Raw genomic sequence first — 19,284 nt, 5'->3', positions numbered from 1 at the left:
TTAAAACTTTATTAAACTTCAAACACCTATCTTCCTGAGAAGCCTGGAATGGTATTCAAATAAATTAACACAATCATCTTATAAAAGGCTCGGCTGTGTACACAGTGTCTTTTTGCGTGCACAGTACTTAACATTTCTGGATTTGCGCAAACAAATATAACTGAGGAACATGGCAAAGGCTTTCACGGATTGAGTTGCAATAAAATGTTCCCAGTTCATCCTATTGTAAAGTCCAATGAGCCTACGAGGTGATAGTCTGACTCTGTTGTGTCGTGTCAATCTTCGACTAAACACTGCCTACTGGCAAGTCTGTAAGTCTATGTTGTTGTCTCATTACACTAAAATATTTAAAAAAAGGGAGAGTGGGCCAGGGCTTGTTTTCCATAGCTTGATCATTTGGACATAACATTGAGATCATTGTTTTATGGCCTTTGAACAAAAAAACAAGAAGTTTGGCAAAAAAAAAAAAAAGCTTTCGCCACTTGAGCTCTCTTTGCAGAGACGACACAGAAGAGTGTGACACTACAAAACACACCAAAACAATAATGGCAAGTCGAGCCATATGTGCTACACGTCGAATGTTTGTGACAATTAATTGCAGTCCGACACTACAAACGTACTGTATGTACACCTTTGCTACGATCTTTTGCTACTTTCAGACGGCATGTTGTTCATAAATAGCTTGTTATCAAAGAAAGGCACGTTTAAGAAGCTGTGTGGATTTGCTCTGACTAATGCAAACACTGCCATGACTACAACAAGGTACACCTACTGCAAGCCTCTGTCTAAACACAGCATGTTAAATAGTATCACATCAGCCACGAATCATGTACAACTACAAGAAAACTCACATATTTACATACAGGAGTTCTGACACTTGGAATACACCCTACATCATGAACAGTGGCCTGATCTTACCTGGATGAATGGAACTGAATCCAGGTTGGGCATGTCAACCTTCTTATCTGCAGAGGTTGATGATGTAAGAGGAATAAAGGGGTTGTTTCTAACGTTTTGTCGTGTTTTCACAGTGTACTTCTAAGGCACAGAGGGGAAAAAAGGTGGTAGTGGGAAGAGATCAAAGGCCCGCCTTAGAAAACTGCTTTTCACAGCCCCGGTGCCTATAAATGTTTCAACATGTCCACATGGCTTCCATGACATATAGTCAACAGGGACACGAGGGTACCCTCTTACATAAGAGTCCATAGGAAGGGTAAGTGGTATTTATATCCCTGGGCCACCAAACACACAAGGAGCTTTTCCCTTGGCGTCCACGTGTAGATTTGGTTTGTAGTTCCACATATTATCATCTTTACCAGCGCCGTACCAATATGTCTGCACATTGTTGCTCCTCAATTACAAATGATGTGCACAAATTTTGATGACCATCATAAAATGCAGGGTATTGAGTTTTTGGAGGTATTCTTCCTGCTCCAGGTAGCTTTCCAATTAATTCTTGTTAAACAAGAAAACTCCTGAAACTAGCTTTAGTTGTGTAATCCACTACAGTTGACATTTCTTAAATGCAGAGTGGAAGGTCAAAATGAATGCAAGATTTGTCGAAATTTGAATAAAATGTGCAAACCACTGGTAAAGTTTTCTTAGGAAATAAGTTAATTCACATCCTTTCCAAGAGTTATATGAGAATGTCAGTTACCACTCTCATGTATTTACGGTTACTTTGATGCTACAGCCAGTAGCCAGTTAACTTAGCTTAGCATAAAGGCCTGAGAATGGTTTAAAAGCTAGCTCTGTCCAAAGGTACCATAATGCCTAAATGGTCAAAAAGGCAACACAAGCAGAGCTGGGGTGTTTCCTGTTTACAGAGCTAGGCTAGATGTTGTAGTCCTTGTGCTAAGCTTAGCTCAGAAGTTGCTGGCTGTAGTTTCATATTTACTGTATACAGATATGAGAGTGCTATTCATCTTCTAGTTAAACTCTAAGAGTGAAAGTGAATAGGTTTTATTTTCCAAAATTATTGAACTATTCCTTTAAGTTTACAGCAGATTTTGTATTGAAGACCAATCTGTGTTGATTTTACAATTTACACTGTAGTATGTGTATACTATATGTGCACGAGTAAGGGTGCTGGGGCTGCATGACAGATGCATTCGCTGGCCATTCCCTCTCTCGACACCCCACTCTGGAGAGTGGGGTGTCGAGGAAACCTTTTTTAAGGCTACGGCCTTACGTTACACAACATTGCTGTGTTTGGGTGTCTGTGCGAGTTAATGCACGTGTTTGTGTGTGTGTGTGTGTGTGTGTGTGTGTGTGTGTGTGTGTGTGTGTGTGTGTGTGTGTGTGTGTGTGTGTATGTATTTGTGTCCACAGATAGGCAAACTCAGCTGCTTGGACCTCAGATTACGCTCTTGGGCCAAGGTTTCCCACAGCCAAAGGGGTCAGTGTCAAGTCAGTGTGAAAAAGCGTTGACACTACTGCAACAGTATGTCGGGTCAACATTAGAAATTATACTTTTCCCATTGGATATGTGAATGGTCTAAGTCTTTTTAGATAATGCAACTTTACCAGTAAAGGGCAAATAAATGAAGAACAATGCTGAGGAAATAGTGGGAGATCAGGCCAGAGGGGCTGGGTTGAGCACCATAGTGGCAAAGGGACTGTTTGAACAGGGTCTATTTCCTGGGCCCCCCGAAATGGACGATAGAAAGAGGCTGACATTGGATTTGATGGCTGTACAGTCTTTGGGGCAGGGTCCGGGAGTGGTGAGGGGGGTACAGGTCAAGCACCCAGCTTAGAGGACCTCTCTGCTGTTGCGAATAGCACAACAGAGCACCATACTGAAAATCATCCCAATGATCTGTGGAGAGGAGAACATTTAGTTTGAATCCAACAAGTTGTAAAAAAAAAGTGCATATTTGTGCGTGCTTTCAACTCTTCTCAGATCTAGACTTACCATGACTCCAGCGATGCCGATGCCCACATACCCAATGATGTAGAGTTTATTGTTGAAGAATTCCTTGATGCCTGTCTCACAGTCCTGCAGACCAAAGGTAAAGAGCAGTCAGGCAGTGGGAAGTTGTTGTGAACCAGGGTGATTTGAACAGCACCATGACTCATTCATTACACCACAAAGGGGCAGAATTGAATTTCCTCCCTGAGCCTGGAGCATGGTGACAAATCTTACCGTGGTACCTGGATTGGGATCAGGGCAGGGGCTTGCTATGGTTCCACAACATTTCAGCTGAAAGCAAGAAGAAACAAATCTTAAATTGGAAGCGTGTTGAAATATCGCAAATATCTTTTACCCTAAATATTGTATTCCTTACTTACCACTTTTTGGTATGAGATGATCAATGTGCCGTTAGTGTTTTCATTGTAGGCTGATGTGTAGAAGTTCTGAACGTCTTCAACAATCTGTGTGAGAGAGAACAAGTGATTAACGCGTGGCCCATTGGAATTCATCACACTCATCGCACTGTTCAAGTTGTCAAATTACTAATGTACCTTGTCTTTGTTTAAGAATCCAAACACCCCTGCAGCCACTTCAGCACCAAAGATGATCAGCAGACAGGCGAAGAACTACAAACAAATCCACAGATCACAATCGGCGTACGGTACTTACAACAGTTAATAGATTATGGGTGAACTATATGTCTGCCTAATGGTATTTTCCAACTGTTGTAAGGTCAGTGACAAAAGCAATTCAGTTCAGATTTTACTTATTTGTACTCACTGAACCCAGTAGGCATTGAGATTCCCGAACAGCTCCACAGCAGCCAAAGAAACCAACCAACATCACCAGACTGCCAGCACCTATCAGAATGTACACACCTGGAGGAACAGGTAAAAGAGAGTTATCACTTGCAAAAATGCAAAAAAAAAAGGGACTTTAGTTGTGAGGCAAACAACCTTTAGAAATCCTTTGACTTATTTATCAATATCATTTACATACACCAGCTTGTAGGAGTAAGGCATACAAGCATAGTATGTTTGATTCCCCCTATAGCTCTTTCCACTGAGTTTATCTGGCAACTTAAATGACCTGTCCCACCAGCAGGGGGCAGCCGAGATTCAAGAACACAAGTTGAAACAGTCACTATCTAGACTTCCAAGGAGAGCTCAGAAAGCAGCATTTACATTTCAGACAATACTATTTCTGTGGTCAGCTGAGCAAATGGCAAAGTGGCTTGTGCTTGGTCAGATCCTTTATAAGCTGTGGACTCACTTATTGTGCCTTTTAATATTGGCATATATACTGTAAAAGGAGGGCCTTGTTAGTGGGGGCCTGATTAAGTAGGGTATTTCATGTCCACAGTCTCTCATTAACCCACTCATTAGGAAAGGTACATCGTGATTGGGTCTGCAGGGAGGAATTCAAAAACAGATTGGTGTCCCAGGTGCACTTCTACTGGTGGGGCCTGTTGCCGGGCAACAGCTCTGCAGAGGACGGGGTGAGAGAGGATACATCATCAGGTGATGTGGGCTCAGGTGGGAGAGAGAGAGGAAGACAGTTTATACCTGCTGGTGTATGAAGAAATAGTGTGACTTAGTGTGATACTTAGATTTTTTCTGGTGCATCATTTCTGTCAAAACAGAAACGAGAGTTAAGCTCCTAAATTAAGGGTCCAATGGACAGTTAGCTGGTGACAAGTGATGCTGCATTCAAAAACCGGTGGAGACAGTATTTCTGTAGATCAAGGTTTCGGCAGACCACTGCATTTTTTCCCCCTTTAGCTAAGGGTCTAAGTTGTTTTCATTGTCTTGGACATAGTACGTCATTTCAAAGTACAAAGAAAAGAGAAGTTTTGTGTGGGCTTGGTGCCATGGGAACAAGGCATGGCAACTGCTGAGCGCTCTCAGCTGTTACTGTGGGAACGGCGCTCTCACTGTCAAAGCCATGTGTAGCACTATACTCTCAGAGGACCTGACAGAAGACGCCCATCCTCACAGGGTTCAACATAACTTTTTTTTCCTACTGGCCCGCCGGGCCAGTGGATCCGAGTTTTACTGGCCCCTTGTATATTTTCACTGGCCCTGCACACACTTTTTTTTTCTTCATAATTTAGTGTCAATAATTATAATACCTGTATTAGAAAAATAAAGAAAGATAACCAGATCTAAAGGGAATATCTATACTGTAACAGTATAGATATTCCCTTTAGATTTGGTTATTTTTCTTTTAGTTAATTGAAATGTTGATATTGCTCATACACATAATATAAAACCAGGCAAACATATTGAATTAGAAGCCTACAACTGAAAGTATGTTGAAAGAGTCGGCCAGTATTTTAAAGTCCAGTAGTTTGAAGGTTGTTTTTATTCTTGAATTTGGGCAGTTTAATGAATAGTTCACCTGCAGAAGTCATGTTCAAACATAAAAAATAAATAAGAGATGAAGGTCTGATCATTCTTTGTGGTGTGGTAGGCTGTTTTTATTACTTTCTCTATATGCATTAGGGATGTGAATGTGTCGACCGAATGACCGGTTTTCCACTTTCGCTCAAGTTGACTTTAAAAATAGAATAGAAATCCGAAAATCAGTGGGTTATGCCGTTTTTTTAATGGGAGATTTCACCGTGTATGTGAGTTCACGTCTGGTCGTGAGCGCGCTGCAGCAGTGTCACTTCTCCATGAAGTGTCAGCTTCACATAAGAGTCCGGTGTGGGACCATTTTTTCAAACTATTGATAAAAAACAATGCAGTGCAAAATATGCAGCATAAGTTAAACGCTCGTCTAAGACTATGACGTTAAATCACCTTAGAAACACACAATGCCTTCGTCCGATCACAGCAGCGTTTCACCGTGTGATCTCGCCAGCGAGTGAGCCGCCGCGCAGATGAACTGTGGTTTGTGGCTAAAATAATAACCGGGGATATTCTCCCCGTTAGCGATTTCAATGGGAAAGACTTCCGCGATCTGATTGAATGTCTCGAGCCTGAAAACACAGTGCCAAACTGCGCGACTATAGGAACTGTAGGTTCGTTTCTGTCTACAACCGACACAATCACTGGAGACGCATTCACAGCGTTTAAATAACGCCTCTCATTTGTATTACCATTGGGGCTTGGATGCAAATATTGTAACATTACGGCGGCAGATAAAGGAAAAGCGCAGTTATCATTTTCTGCGCCTCAACCTCTGCTGTGGGAAGAAAGAAAGGGGGCAGAGTAAGTCGATTGATTTGTCGACTCGCAGGCGGACGGTAGGCAGCTCTGCCAACGGTGCCTGTCAAAACGCCCACGCATCGGTTGTCCACTGGCCTTTCATTAAAAAATATATTTTATATTAGGTTTATTATATTGAGTCTTAAATAAACACTGCTTTCATTACGACTCAGAACGCGCATTGCAATGAACCATGATGTAGTCTACAAAAAGATACTGAACTGTGATTGGCCAGTCACTGGCCCGGGCGGGACAGTGACTGGCCAATCAACTTGCCCTGCATATGATTTTACTGGCCCCGGGCAATCGGGCTATACGTTATGTCGAACCCTGCCTCAGTCCAACCACATGGCAATTTAGGTTTCACACAAACAAACATTTACACACAAGTTTAATTATCTCATGTTAGGGGTATTAACATAGACTTAAAGTACATTCATTTCCTGGAGACTTACCATAACCTACACTTGCCTTAACCTTGACATTACCCTCACTTCAACCACTAACACAATTGGGGACCCAGCTTTTGTCCCCAATTGCACAAGCCGCCACCAGTCAACTGGTCTTCTAGTGTGTTTAACTGAAAGTGACGAAATACCTTTACTTTATTAAGGAAGTCTGCAACTATTGTCTACCATTACACAAGCTGTGTCAGTCTAAAACCTGCTCCAGAGAAGCAGAAGTACCCGTAAGACAGTTATAGCAATGTAGTATCACACTGATCGCTGTGTGGCGAGAGTAGGAGAAAAGGAAGAGCCTACATTGGAAAGCGGAACACCTCCCTGGCCATTCTGCACTTTGTCATTTCACTTGACGTCCCATCTTATTTTTCCTTCAAATCACTGCCATGGATCCCCATCTGTTAGTATGATTGTCCTCTTGCTTATCCATCTTTTCTTTCCATCTGGTTGACTGAGTGGAAGGTGGTTAGAGGCCCTGTGGTTTCCCTTTTGGATTTACGCTTTATACAGCCATAACTTTGTGTTTGTCACACTCATTTTCGGTTTAAAAAAGTACACAAGCATGAAAAATGATGTTAAATTGGACATTCATGTATGGCAAACTATGAGCACGCATACATATACACATTGACACACAAAAAAAGACTGACTTGCACAAGGGCACGGAATATTTTCCCCTTACACACAATATCTTTTGTATTTTGTCTATGTGCATGGAAGGAGGCCTGTTTTTGAAATACTGTATGCCCTCTGACACAGAGACAGACATTTACTCTGATTCAAACGGAGTTGCATTTACAAGTAATAAACAGACCCTTTTTCCAGACTGAGTATGACACCGATGAGAGGAACATGTAATTTTGATATGAATGTGATACTAAAGAGTGCAGTGTATTAAAAAATAAGGACACATGATCATAACAGGTATCTTCTAGGTGCAACTATGGAACTTCACGGGGCTGTATATTGAATCAATGGCCTTGTGTTGAATGTGATGTAGAATATTGTTACACACGTACACTGTGTTGACATTATTGTGTGTGGAGATGATCTGAGGTGTTCTTCAGACTCACCGATGAAGAAAGTGTCTGGAGCTTTATCACCATTGAGCAGAGACACAGTTTCTGGGTCAAAACGCAGCCACAGTCCCACTGCCAGAACAAAGGATCCCATCAACTGGAGAGACAGAGAAAGGAGAGAAAAACTTGGATGAAACCTTTGCTACTTATTTCAGAAAAAATGCGTAGCCATGACTAACAAAGGATGCAACTCTGCATACAGGTGGTCCACTGTTGTAAAGACTGCGGGCCTTAATTGTAACCGAACCCTAATAAATACCAACTGTATTCCCTGACTGTAGTCTTCCCTCATGCTCCCTTTCTCCCCTCAGGTCAAAGATGTTATAATCATTAAAATGCCACATGCTTACATGCAGACGGTCATTATTTTGAAAAAAACACAGCCCGTAACTATGGAGTACAAAATAGATCATTTTCTGTTATGTTTTTCATAATGAAGCATGCTTCTTCTATCATTTATGTCCTGGCTTCAGATCGTTGCTGTAAATTGGTTCCAGCATTCGTCAAAAACGCCATGCTCCTTTCATCTGAAGCTCAAGTGTGTTTTTTAGGCCTTCAGAGCGCTTGTTCTCTTGCTCTCCCTAAAAGTGATTTTTCCACATAAATAAAGCAAGTGGTGCTGTGGAGTTTCCACTGCAGCCCTCCACCCTTTACACTTCTGCATGCAAAGAACTCTTTCAATAACAAGTTGGTTGGGCTAAATAATTGAATTTTTTACTGCCGCAGCATGAGTAGATCGTCTAAGTGTTCTAAACTAATAGATCCTAGCAACGTGTAACTAATGTAACTTTGTAACACCCCTTAATGATGTCTGGCTTCCCAGTAGGGAGAAAATGACCCGCTTGGCTGCGGGCAGCAGTGTGGCACCTTGAGCATTAACAGGCTCTCCTGTTTGTTTGGAAATGTGGTCACATGTTGCTCATACTTTCCTTCATCTACACCACAATCAGAACACATCCACTGAAATCATACTCCCTGCCATGCTCTTGCCTCCAGGCAAACCGACTCCAGCAAAATCCTTTTCTTCTCTAAGTGGCCAGAAGACCTTGAAGTAAATGCTTTTTTGTTTCTGAGATCCGAGATGCTCTCTAGGGCAGAGACTGTGGTGGGTGACTGACAGATCAATACTTTAAAGGGTTTTAATGGCCACTGAGCCCAGGCCTCCTGAGGATAATCCAGCCTAAAAACCCTCTGAGCTGCAAGATAACGCAGTGTCTATGTGCAGAGAAATAAAGTGATTTGTCTAAATGGACAGTGATTCAGAGTCACATGGTTACTGTGTGTCCTAGATCTCAAAAGTAGGTAGAATGTTGTTTGGGTGACTGCTTCCTTCTATGTCCTTGAGCTCTGTTAAAATATATCCAGAAAGGACAAACAATCCCTGTTGCCAAGTTCAGGCAAAAACAAACTGTTCCATGTCTGTATCTTTGTTTCACTTTGTGACATCTTGCCGTCAAAATCTACTCCCTACTATTTCGTGGTTCGGCTAATTCTATCGCTTCTACGCTTTCATCCTTTATATTCTGTATCTAATCCTGCTCCCCTTCCTCCTCCACTTCAGGTCAGCAGGGTCATATTTGATGGTGTTGTTCGGAAGTAAAGCCAGTAGCTCAGTTGTAAAGCATCGGAATGGGACAGGTGTTTGGGAAATGCAGCTTCCTCCCAAAGTGAGGATTTAGTGTCATGGTTGGTGATGTATGGGGCAGCTGAACTCTCCGTGGGGGTGTTCAGGATTAGCAGCTCCAAAGTGATAAAGCAGCACAAAGTAAAGGCTGTAGATACGTGGATTTACCAACCCAAAATGGATTAGGGCGGAGACAAGGGCTCTGGTTCTATTTAACGTGCGGTATTTGTTTCGGAAAACACCCGACGGTGCGACGGTCTTATTTTGAGGTGTGAGTTGAGGACTGAAGTCCGCTGAATGGTGTGGATGTAAACAACGAACGTGCAAAGAGTCGGTGGTGTCGTCAGTGCCGTGGATGGTGCTAATGGTGGAGCAGCAGGTGGTTGTTTGTTTCAGAAGTTGAAAAGAGCTCATAGCCGCTCAGCCAAAACCTCATCATTACTGTTATGTCTGCGTTCAAAAGCCTTCTCAAAACCAGACGCATAGATGGAGACCGCATTGAAAGGTCTCGTTTTAGATCGTGGTGGGGGGCAAGATCAAACACTGCAGGCAGTAGTAGCTGACACACTAAGTACATTCTCAACTCTGGCACTCATCGGCCCGACCATCCCAAAGGTCCCATTAACCACGCTGCTACTTACATACCACCCTGCTTTACCCCCCACCACTTTAGTCCCCCCGTCTGACACCAGGCAAGCACACCCCTCCCTTCTCCCAGCTAACAAATCCACCACCACCACCATCCCTACCCCACCCCAACCATCCCCCTCTCCTATCCCACTTTATCTCTTGCCTCCCCCCTGCCTCCCTCCCTCCCAACCGCACCATAAGGACAAAGACCGACTGGAAACAGATAGACACAATGAAAGAGAGGCTGAACGAAGGAAGGGAGAAAGGAAAATGGAGAATTATTACCTGTGGACACATACTACATATTGTTAAGATGCAAGGACAACATTTCATCCTGTGTCCTATATAGATCCAGTATTGTCTCTAAAAAGGTAGATGAAAGTGCAAAAAGCAGCGTTCCCGTGTCCTTTTTTTCTGTCCTATGAGGACAGTTTTGTATGTCTGAATAATAGTTGGGATAAAAATATCTCTATCGCAACTGTATTGAGGTTATTTTATGAGGCCCTTTTGTTTTTAACAGTGTGGTTATAAAATGTTTGAGTAAAGGAAGTTTCCATGAGAATAGGGGCTGAGCTGACACAAGGCTGTGGTCTTGGTCAGAGACAGTTTGTGGCATTATCCTCTTTCTTGGTTAGGCCTTGTTTTAAGGGAGGGAAAAAAGTCTTCATGTAAAGTAAAGCAAAAGCAGTATACGAAAGTAAAACAAAGTGCTGCTGCAGTAAGTGACATAGGCTTGTCAAAAATAGTATTCTGTCTGGCATATGTTTGGGAAAACAGATGCAAGCGCACATTAAAAATGATGGGTGGAGTAAATCTCATTGTACTGTGTCACTGGGCTAGAGTGGGGTGGGGGAGTGTATAGTGGCACACATCGGCCCTACAACCCAGACAAGTGTGTTTGTAGGGCTGAATTATTCAAATTCAAGTGTCATTGATTTAAAAGTCAGTGCATAGTACCAGAAAAATCTTCTTAATGTTGGAATCTTTATTGTAAAATAAATGATAGCAGTTACGGTCCAAATATCCACACTGTGTGTATCTGTCCTGAAACTGAAACACTTTCTCACAGTAGAAAAATATGTCTCTTCCTTTCGTCAATCTTTTTGCCAACAATCTCATCTTACTTAATTACTTGACAACAAAATATGAATACATTTGGATTATTGCATATTTTTTTTAATATTAGAAAAAAAGAAAAGAAAATGACCCTCAATTTGGACAACAGAGCTGAATGGTTTAGTGTCAAAAGCTTTTGGTTATCTCCATAAGTCCATGAAGCATTTAGAAAGATTGACATCTTGTTCAGACTGGTAAAAGTCCTATTTTTTACATTAAAACTTTTTATTCTAATTATGGTTGTGGTGTTATTAGGATTTATAAAATAATGATCACATGGAAATGGGGCAACAATTATGTTAGTATATGAACATTTAATGTTTTTGCTTGTTTTGACTCACTGCTCTGTAAAACTATCTATTTTCTTATAGTTTTTTGGCACCAGCTACCTTTGATATTCAGTTGGGCTCATCCAATTCCTAAAGTGGAATAAATTGTTAATCATCTCTTAAACTATATAAATAAAAAATATTGTTATATTATAGCGCAATATTTATCAAGAATGTTTTATATAATGCACAATGGTGGCGGATGGTTAAGGCTGCCTTGTTCGCTGCCATACTTAGACGCAATCCTAATAAAAGAAGAGGAGTTGTTTGGTTTGGCTGAAACTTGTGCTTGCTATAGAAATAAATGCAGAAAAAGAGAAGAAGGGAAACAGTAACACCCTTTACATGTTGCATTGTTTGTTAGCTTGCTGGGATATCAAATAAACGAATGTGACATATCGTATGTTTTTTTAAGGAGGAGTTAGGATATCTGTTGAGAAGACGCTTCATGCTGCACATTTCATATCAAGCAACAAAGCAATGTTTGCCCAACACTGTTTACCTTACACATTTCACTTTTGACTAAATGGGGCAGACAGTGAAATATAGCACGCAAACACAGGCCAGAAAGTCCGGCTAGGGTTTTACATTAATGACAGTTCAATGGAGCCCTGCAGGCGTCTATCTCACTACATCATGATGGTGTGCAACAGAGTTGGAGGTTTTATTTAAACACAGAGCAACTTCATTCAGCATTGATTGATCACCATGCTTTCACTAAACTGCGCACACCACTCTCAGTCAACTTCTTGTTTGTGTTTAAAGGGTGCTAGTGTCAGTATGTCTCAAAACTCAGCTCATCCTGTCCATCAGAAGAGCCACTGGCCTGTCTGTCTACTGTCCACTCTGGGCTCATGTGGGCGTGTAAAGGGAAACACATCTCTGCCCCTCCTCCACCACACACACACCACACACACACACACACACACACACACCCCATCATCTCTCATTGCACCATCAACAGATGGGGCTGCAGCTGGGACTGAGAGGGATCAGTCAGTGTTACTTTGTCACAAAGACAGTCCATGAGCTCGTACGCAGAGTGCACCAAAAAAGTAGAGAAGCATCCATATGAGTGTCTCTGTGGTCCTGTAGGACATGTAGCACGCACACACACACACACACACACACACACACACACACACACATACACACATACACACATACACACATACACACATACACACACATCCATCCATCCATCCAGAATATCCCGCTATCCTGATCTATTTTCTATCTGTATCTGGGTCACGATGGTGCCAACTGTCCCTCTTTTGCACACGGGCACATGAATATCCCTCTCAATCTCCCAATGACCCTTTTCTCTCTGATCACATTTGCTGTCATCCTTTTCTCTATTTTCCTTCTCTCACTGAACACGTGTTGTCTCTTGGCTACTCGTCTACTAGTGCATGTTTCCACACTCAGGTGAATGGAAAGGAGATTCCAGCAACAGCCGCACCCAGTCTGGATGTGGGGATATTGCGTTAAGTGGAGATAGGACAACTTAATGGGACCAGTGGGGCTGCTGCACGTATAGGGCTCCAGCAGGCTATGCTGCTAAGCCAGGCAGGAGCAGCAGACTGAAGTTATGCTATTGTCCCGCTGTCACAATGGATCCATTCACGCTGCACTCAGCGCCTGATCCACTCTGCAGATGCTTGTTGGAAAATCTCTCTCTCTCTCTCTCTCTCACACACACACACACACACACATACACATAGCCTACATAGGGGCGTCCCCTCTGAAGAGTGAAAACCATGGCACATATAAGCCAAAGTGCCCCCCTTTACACAACACACACACACACACACACACACACACACACACACACACACACACACACACACACACACACACACACACACACACACACACACACACACACACACACACACACACACACACACACACACACACACACACACACACACACACACACACACACAGGTTATCAACCAATATAGGCTAGTTGTTTTAAATAATTATATTCAGAACGTGCATTACAAATATACAGAGCTGTCATGTTTACGACTGGCAGTTAGATTCAGGGCCAATCAGAGCAGACTGGGCTTTTTTGAAGGCGGGGCTTAAAGAGACAGGCTCTAAAACAGAGCATTTCAGACTGAGGCTGAAAAAAGGAGATTCAGAATTGGCACTGTTAGAAATATAAAGGGTAGCCTATTTCAGCCACAACACCATAAACAGTTTCTAGTAAAGCCAAATTACAATTTTGAACATACAAATTAGAATACTTTAAGTGTCTTGTGTTTTGAGTGCACGTTCTGCTTTTTATTAAAAAAAAACTTAGAAGAAGCAGTTGGGGCATCTTGTGTCCCGGGGTGGTTGTAACTTAAGTTTATCAATCATCTTGCACCGTTTGTTACTTGGTGCAGGGAGCCAAGTGCTTGTTTTCCGTGCTGTCTCGCAATTCTCTCTCCCTCTGTCTGTATTTTCATTCAGTCTTCCTTTCAAAAACACACTTCCCCGGGAAAAGGGGGGCGGGGAGAGGCGGGTTTTTCCTCTGTGGAAAATCTGATTTGAGCCCGGTGAGCCAGAACTCTTGCTGTCAGCCTTTCCGCGCCGCGTAGAGTAAAAGCCCACGGAAACTAAATAAAGCACACGGGATTCCGACCTGAGGATGAATGCAAAAACGGCAAACAAAACATGCATAGCAACTAAAATACCACGTGGGTGTGAAAGTGAGAGATGTATTGAGTGAGTAGCCTATAGCCTAGTCTGCACTGCCGCACTTGCTCCGGTTTCATTTACAATAAGCGCATAGCATCCCGTCGCCACACAACACAACACAACACAACACAACACAACACAACACAACACAACACAACACGGAACATGCACTTACCCAGAATATGAAGTTGAACACGAACAAAAGGTATTTCACGCATTTCATTCCTCCTTCCACCTTTCCCATTTCGGCTGGATGTCTCGGCGACGGCGTTATGCCCTTATTGACCCGGCAAAATGTTACTACGGTTGTATTGGCTTCGCTCACTGTGACAATAACAGTCCACTCCGGTCACAACACTTGTGCATCAAGAAGCACAGTCCGGGTAGCCTCTCTCTCGCTCTAAAACAAATGCGCTCACGCGCGCGTGCACGCACACAAAACACCGCAGGATCTGCTTAAACTCTTTCCAGACCGCCCCTTTCAATAATACAGAGGGGGGCTAAAGGGGGGACCGAGACTAGCTACACGATGGGGACTGTTGGGGACAAAGGTTTGGACGATGTGTTTCTTTCGCTGTAATAAAAGTCCCTATATAGACCTTTAAACTGCCATCCACTGCATGTTCAGTTTTTCCTTTTAACTTTAAGTAGGCCTATGTAACCTTAAGGAATGTAAATGTTTAATCTAACCTGGAGCAACACAGCAAGAAAACAAAAATACAATTGTCAACACATAGCTATTGTAATGTAATTTAAGCGTTTTTGATAGCCTACTAAAATGTGCATGTGATAATCTAATAATTAGTGTTATTTTTGACAAGTGATTTGTTGGAACAATTAGTTATTATTAGCCAAAGTGTGTTATTACACACCACAATTTCTGTTCATGCTATGGAGATTGCTGGCATGGCTGACCTTGCCTCATTCCACGAATGGATCATCATCGACATCCCCCCCTAGCCGATTTAACCTTTAACCTATTTTCTCCCCTTCTCCTCCGAGTTAACATGCTATCCTCTCTCTCCCTTGTTTGTCTGACTGTCTGTCTCTTAATGTTGTGCTGGCCTCTTGTGTTGTTGTGTGTGGCCTGTCTTCTTACCATGGTGGTGAGGACGTCATGTGACCCAGAAAACCCACAAAAACTTGTTTAATTGAGATTTGTGTTGGTCTATTCTGTGCACTCAACTTTAATCGGATGTTTGTCTGTCCTGGGAGATTGTTTCCTCTGCTGTTGCTCTCTCCAAGGTTTCTTCCATTTCTCTGTGAATTCCATTTTTTTAGGGGGAGTTTTTACCTGAACCCAATCCAGGATTCAAGGAGGGAGTTTGGTGCTGTTTAGATTGTAAAGCTCCCTGTGGCAAAGTGTTATTTGTGTGGTACCTAAAAAAAAATGACTTGATTTGACTTGACCTGCATATTGGCAATGATAGCTCATTTTCATTGTATAATTACGATTGTGGTTCCTCTTGTTGAAATATTCTTTTGCTAGATGTTCAACACCTTGGCCAACAAATAATTTAGGATAATTCTTGATATCTTGAGTAACATGGGTCTGGTCCTATTATGTTTGCTTCATATTCAGTTTCAGAACCACACCCACTATCCATACACACCTTTAGTGTTACAAATTTTACAGCAAAATACAGTAGGTTATTTTTTCACAAGACTATGATATATAAGTCTAACCCTCCAACATTTTCATCATCCACATGTGAAGTATGGGAACAAGCATGACAGAGTTACTGACCTCAGGTTCAGAGCGAATAATGTAGACGGCTAGTGAATAAGGGGAAGCCTAGCACCTGTGCAGAAAAAAAGTTGCTTTTGTAATCACATCTTTACATAATAGGATTTACTCGCTTTTACAAACCATGAGGGTGAGATGTTGGGGCATTTCTTAAATGCAATCAAATAGCCTTTCCCAAACATTGCTCCTATTCAAAGCACATCTCGGTGCAGCAATATAAACCACTTGTAAATAAATAAAAGTGTCAACATGGAAGTTGCCTATTGATATATCAATAATAGCTTAGTTGACTTTTTCTTAAAGGATGGACTGTGAACTCAAATAGTTTTGACTTCTCTCTGCTTGCTTGTGATACAAAATCCTATCCTGGAGCGATGGGTTCCCACGAGTTTAGCTTCAGCTTTCCTCATTCAGCTTATTAATCTTTATCTTTATATAATATGGTCCTGAAGAGGTTTTGGCATTTTATCCCCGAAGAAGTCGTTGTTTCTTTTGTATTAGTGTTCGGGTTAGGCTACTCCAGTAGAAGTAGTAGGCCTAGGCTAGTTTACTGCCTGTGTGTATTTTATAAAATTAGCCCATTCCTAAATGCATTATCTTACCCCGTGCAAAGCATCAGCCCTCTCCAAACAAGACAGAAACTATGTGTACTAATGAAATGGAAAGAGTGGCCCCTCTGCTGGATTTCTTTCCTCAGTGTCATCAGTGACCGGGACTCGGGAGCATATAACTCATCTGCAATGCCATGTTGAACGTAAATATTTTCCCCACAACCATGGAGAGCGAGGGGGGAAAACATCCACAGAGCAGTTAGCAAATGTCCTTATAGAGGAACAAAGTGGTCTGTCAAGCCGAGCACTGCAGGAAAGGAGGTTTTGTTTGGATGTCGACCAGAGTATTGCCAAAAGAGGAAAGCCTGATAAGACTGAGAAAAAGAGCACTGTGTCCCTGCTGTCCTGTCGGTTGTTGTTGGTGGCTGTTGGTGGCTCAGTTGCTACGTGGTTCCAAACATGTGCACAAGAAAAATGCTTGAAGGTCATGACGGTCGTGAAAATAGATAACAAATAGCTGACTAGATCACTTTACATCCATAGCCTAAGTTAACAGGTCCATCGTGTGGTTGGCGTGGTCAGTATCTTGGCACTTTTAGCCAGTTAAATGGTCTGTCAACATATTTTATAAAAAAATATGTGAGCCAGAAAAATATAAATCAATTTAAACTGTTGTATTGACTTTTGTAAATATCCTCAGATTTTTAATAGAGCCCAGCTTTTGTCCTCTCTTGAATGGGTGGGAACAGTAACTGTTGTTATTTGCCCTGTCTGTTACACCCATGTTAGGGTCAGGGCCTGGACTTTTTCCCCTAGCTCTGAGGTTGAGGTCATTATTGATTACAGACTGAGATATCTGTCGGCTGTGACTGAGGCTCAGCGATATTCTCACTTTGTCAGGGGGTGAATCAAGCTGCAACTTAACTAAAGTTTCATAGGATTGTTTGTCTTTTTTAGTTTTTTGAAAATCCTATTACATAGGCTGTGATGCCGAGACTTTCAATAGTTATGACAACAACAAACTGGCAGGACCTCCACCCGTTGCAGCAGCACCATCTACTGTTCACATTACAAACTGTCATTCATGCAGCGGGAGATAAGCAAAAAAAAGCAATGTTTTTACGAATGGTCGCACATAAATTAGTGCCTTTTTTGTGAGGGTGCAGGGATTGTTGCCAGAGCTGAACTTCCCCTTTCTCCCCTTTAACATGCAGGTGTGTTCCTTGTGTTACTTCACAGCTGCTGTGGTCAGTTTTCATCCAGCAAAAGTGAGAGGTCATCTGATGTCAGCTTTTGAAAAACCTTTGATCAGACAGACTTGCTGTGAGTAGGTTTCCTGGCAACACATCCAGAGCTAAAATATTATTGTGAAGCAGCGGCATATGTGAAGGTGAGAGCACAGCCAGGTGCCTGGGGAGGGTGATGATGTGAGGAGAGGTGCAGAATTCAACTTTCAGTCGGAAGGGAGCAGATAATAAGGGAAAGAGAGAAAGAGAAAGAGAGAGCTCTGTAACTATCGTCCTTTTCTTCTCCTATTCATTTGCCACCACCATTAATCACTTATCAACCTGACCACAAGAGGGTAGCATATTATTGCTAATGCTGTATCTGTGCATTGGTGAAAATGAATACCCCTTTTCTGTAGGCCTACTTTGTCTGTTAGCAGCCATTCCCAATCTAAAACAAATATAATCTGCATTATACAGGCCTGAAGTACCAGCAAACTGGTTAAATCAGATAATTGCCCAGGGGCCCCAGATCCTCAGAGATCCTGCCTGAGATCCACCACCCAAAAGAAAAACAACCCCACATAAAAACAGACAGATAGGTGCAATAGTCAGTTTTGTCAAACGTCCTAGAAGATGCTTTTGTCAAAGTTAACATATTAAAGCATCTTCCTAAATGTACTTTTGATTACTAAATTACCACTAAAAGGATGACAACAATCAGTCTGAGTGATATACATTTCTTTTGATTGCCCTGGGCTGCCCTTAGTTTCACCCCACATCCTTGACAAATAATAGGAATGACCTGAATAAATATGTGAGCGGGGAGAGCGGGGAGAGAATGCAGGTGCCTCGATACAGGGAAAGAGGGGTTACTAGATGGTTTGATAAGCACCAAAATGATTGCTGGGTGCTGAGTGTCACCACATTTCAACCAACTTAAGCACCTATGGGAGATGTTTCACATTTGTCACCCATCTTTATGTATGGCCCCTGTATTTAGAGGCATTTCCCACAGCTGTGTTTACGCCAGTTTGTCACGGTGAAAGGAATTCTTCTGACCTGCTGGGGAACAGCTCAGCCAATCCATCTTTCTCTGTGTGTGTATAAAATGTGGAGCCGGACTCGCAGGCCTGCAGGGTGTCAATGACGTTCCTTCACCCTGGGAATAACCTGGTCTATGGATGTACAAGTATGCAAGGGATGCTAGGCCCTTTCTGTGCTGCGTTCCTCTGAAGTCAACCCTGCCGTCTTCTGTTCTGGAATAATCTGCAGCGCCAAAAGGAGACACAGTAGTCGTCTGAAATTAAGAATAGCCACTTGTAGTAGCAACAGAAACCAAGAGGTTAAAGATTTAAAAAATGGACATACTGTAGAGTTGAGGGGAACTGCTGAGTTGGGTAATACCTGTAATTATCTCTGGGGTTAGTCGTTTGGCAGACTTCTCTTATATTTAACATACCAATTATTATAAAAATATCGATCAGAACAGCTTTATAGGAGAAGTAAGAGATATTTTTTAAGATACCTGTTAAATCACTCTATATTCATACAGCAATCACTTAAACAGTATGCGCAGTTCATAACACAGGTCTACCAGTCATTCAGCTTTGCAGTAATGGCCAGATACAATTTTGAGTATCCCGCTCGTTTTTATCCAATCAGGAGACACAGCGCTATGAAGAGGCGGGTCTCTGTGTTTGT

At 42.3% G+C, this 19,284-nt stretch overlaps 1 protein-coding gene across 1 annotated transcript; it reads right to left on the bottom strand.

Annotated features, from left to right (window-relative positions):
- Positions 1-14,434, bottom strand: LOC307253759 (tetraspanin-2-like). The gene is made up of 8 exons (XM_080031920.1): positions 14,232-14,434; positions 7,661-7,763; positions 3,695-3,792; positions 3,466-3,540; positions 3,292-3,375; positions 3,146-3,202; positions 2,915-2,998; positions 1-2,818 (listed from the first exon to the last, which is right to left on the bottom strand). Exons 1-8 carry the CDS (start codon positions 14,298-14,300, stop codon positions 2,753-2,755), a joined length of 636 nt encoding a protein of 211 aa, XP_079888046.1. The 5' UTR covers positions 14,301-14,434; the 3' UTR covers positions 1-2,752.
- Between the last annotated feature and the right edge of the window lie 4,850 nt (positions 14,435-19,284).

This window comes from Ammodytes marinus (genome assembly GCF_949987685.1).
Source record: "Ammodytes marinus genome assembly, chromosome: 7".
NCBI classification, from domain to species: domain Eukaryota; kingdom Metazoa; phylum Chordata; class Actinopteri; order Uranoscopiformes; family Ammodytidae; genus Ammodytes; species Ammodytes marinus.
Note: the sequence above shows the minus strand (reverse complement) of the source record. Positions and strands in the feature narration are given on the sequence as shown.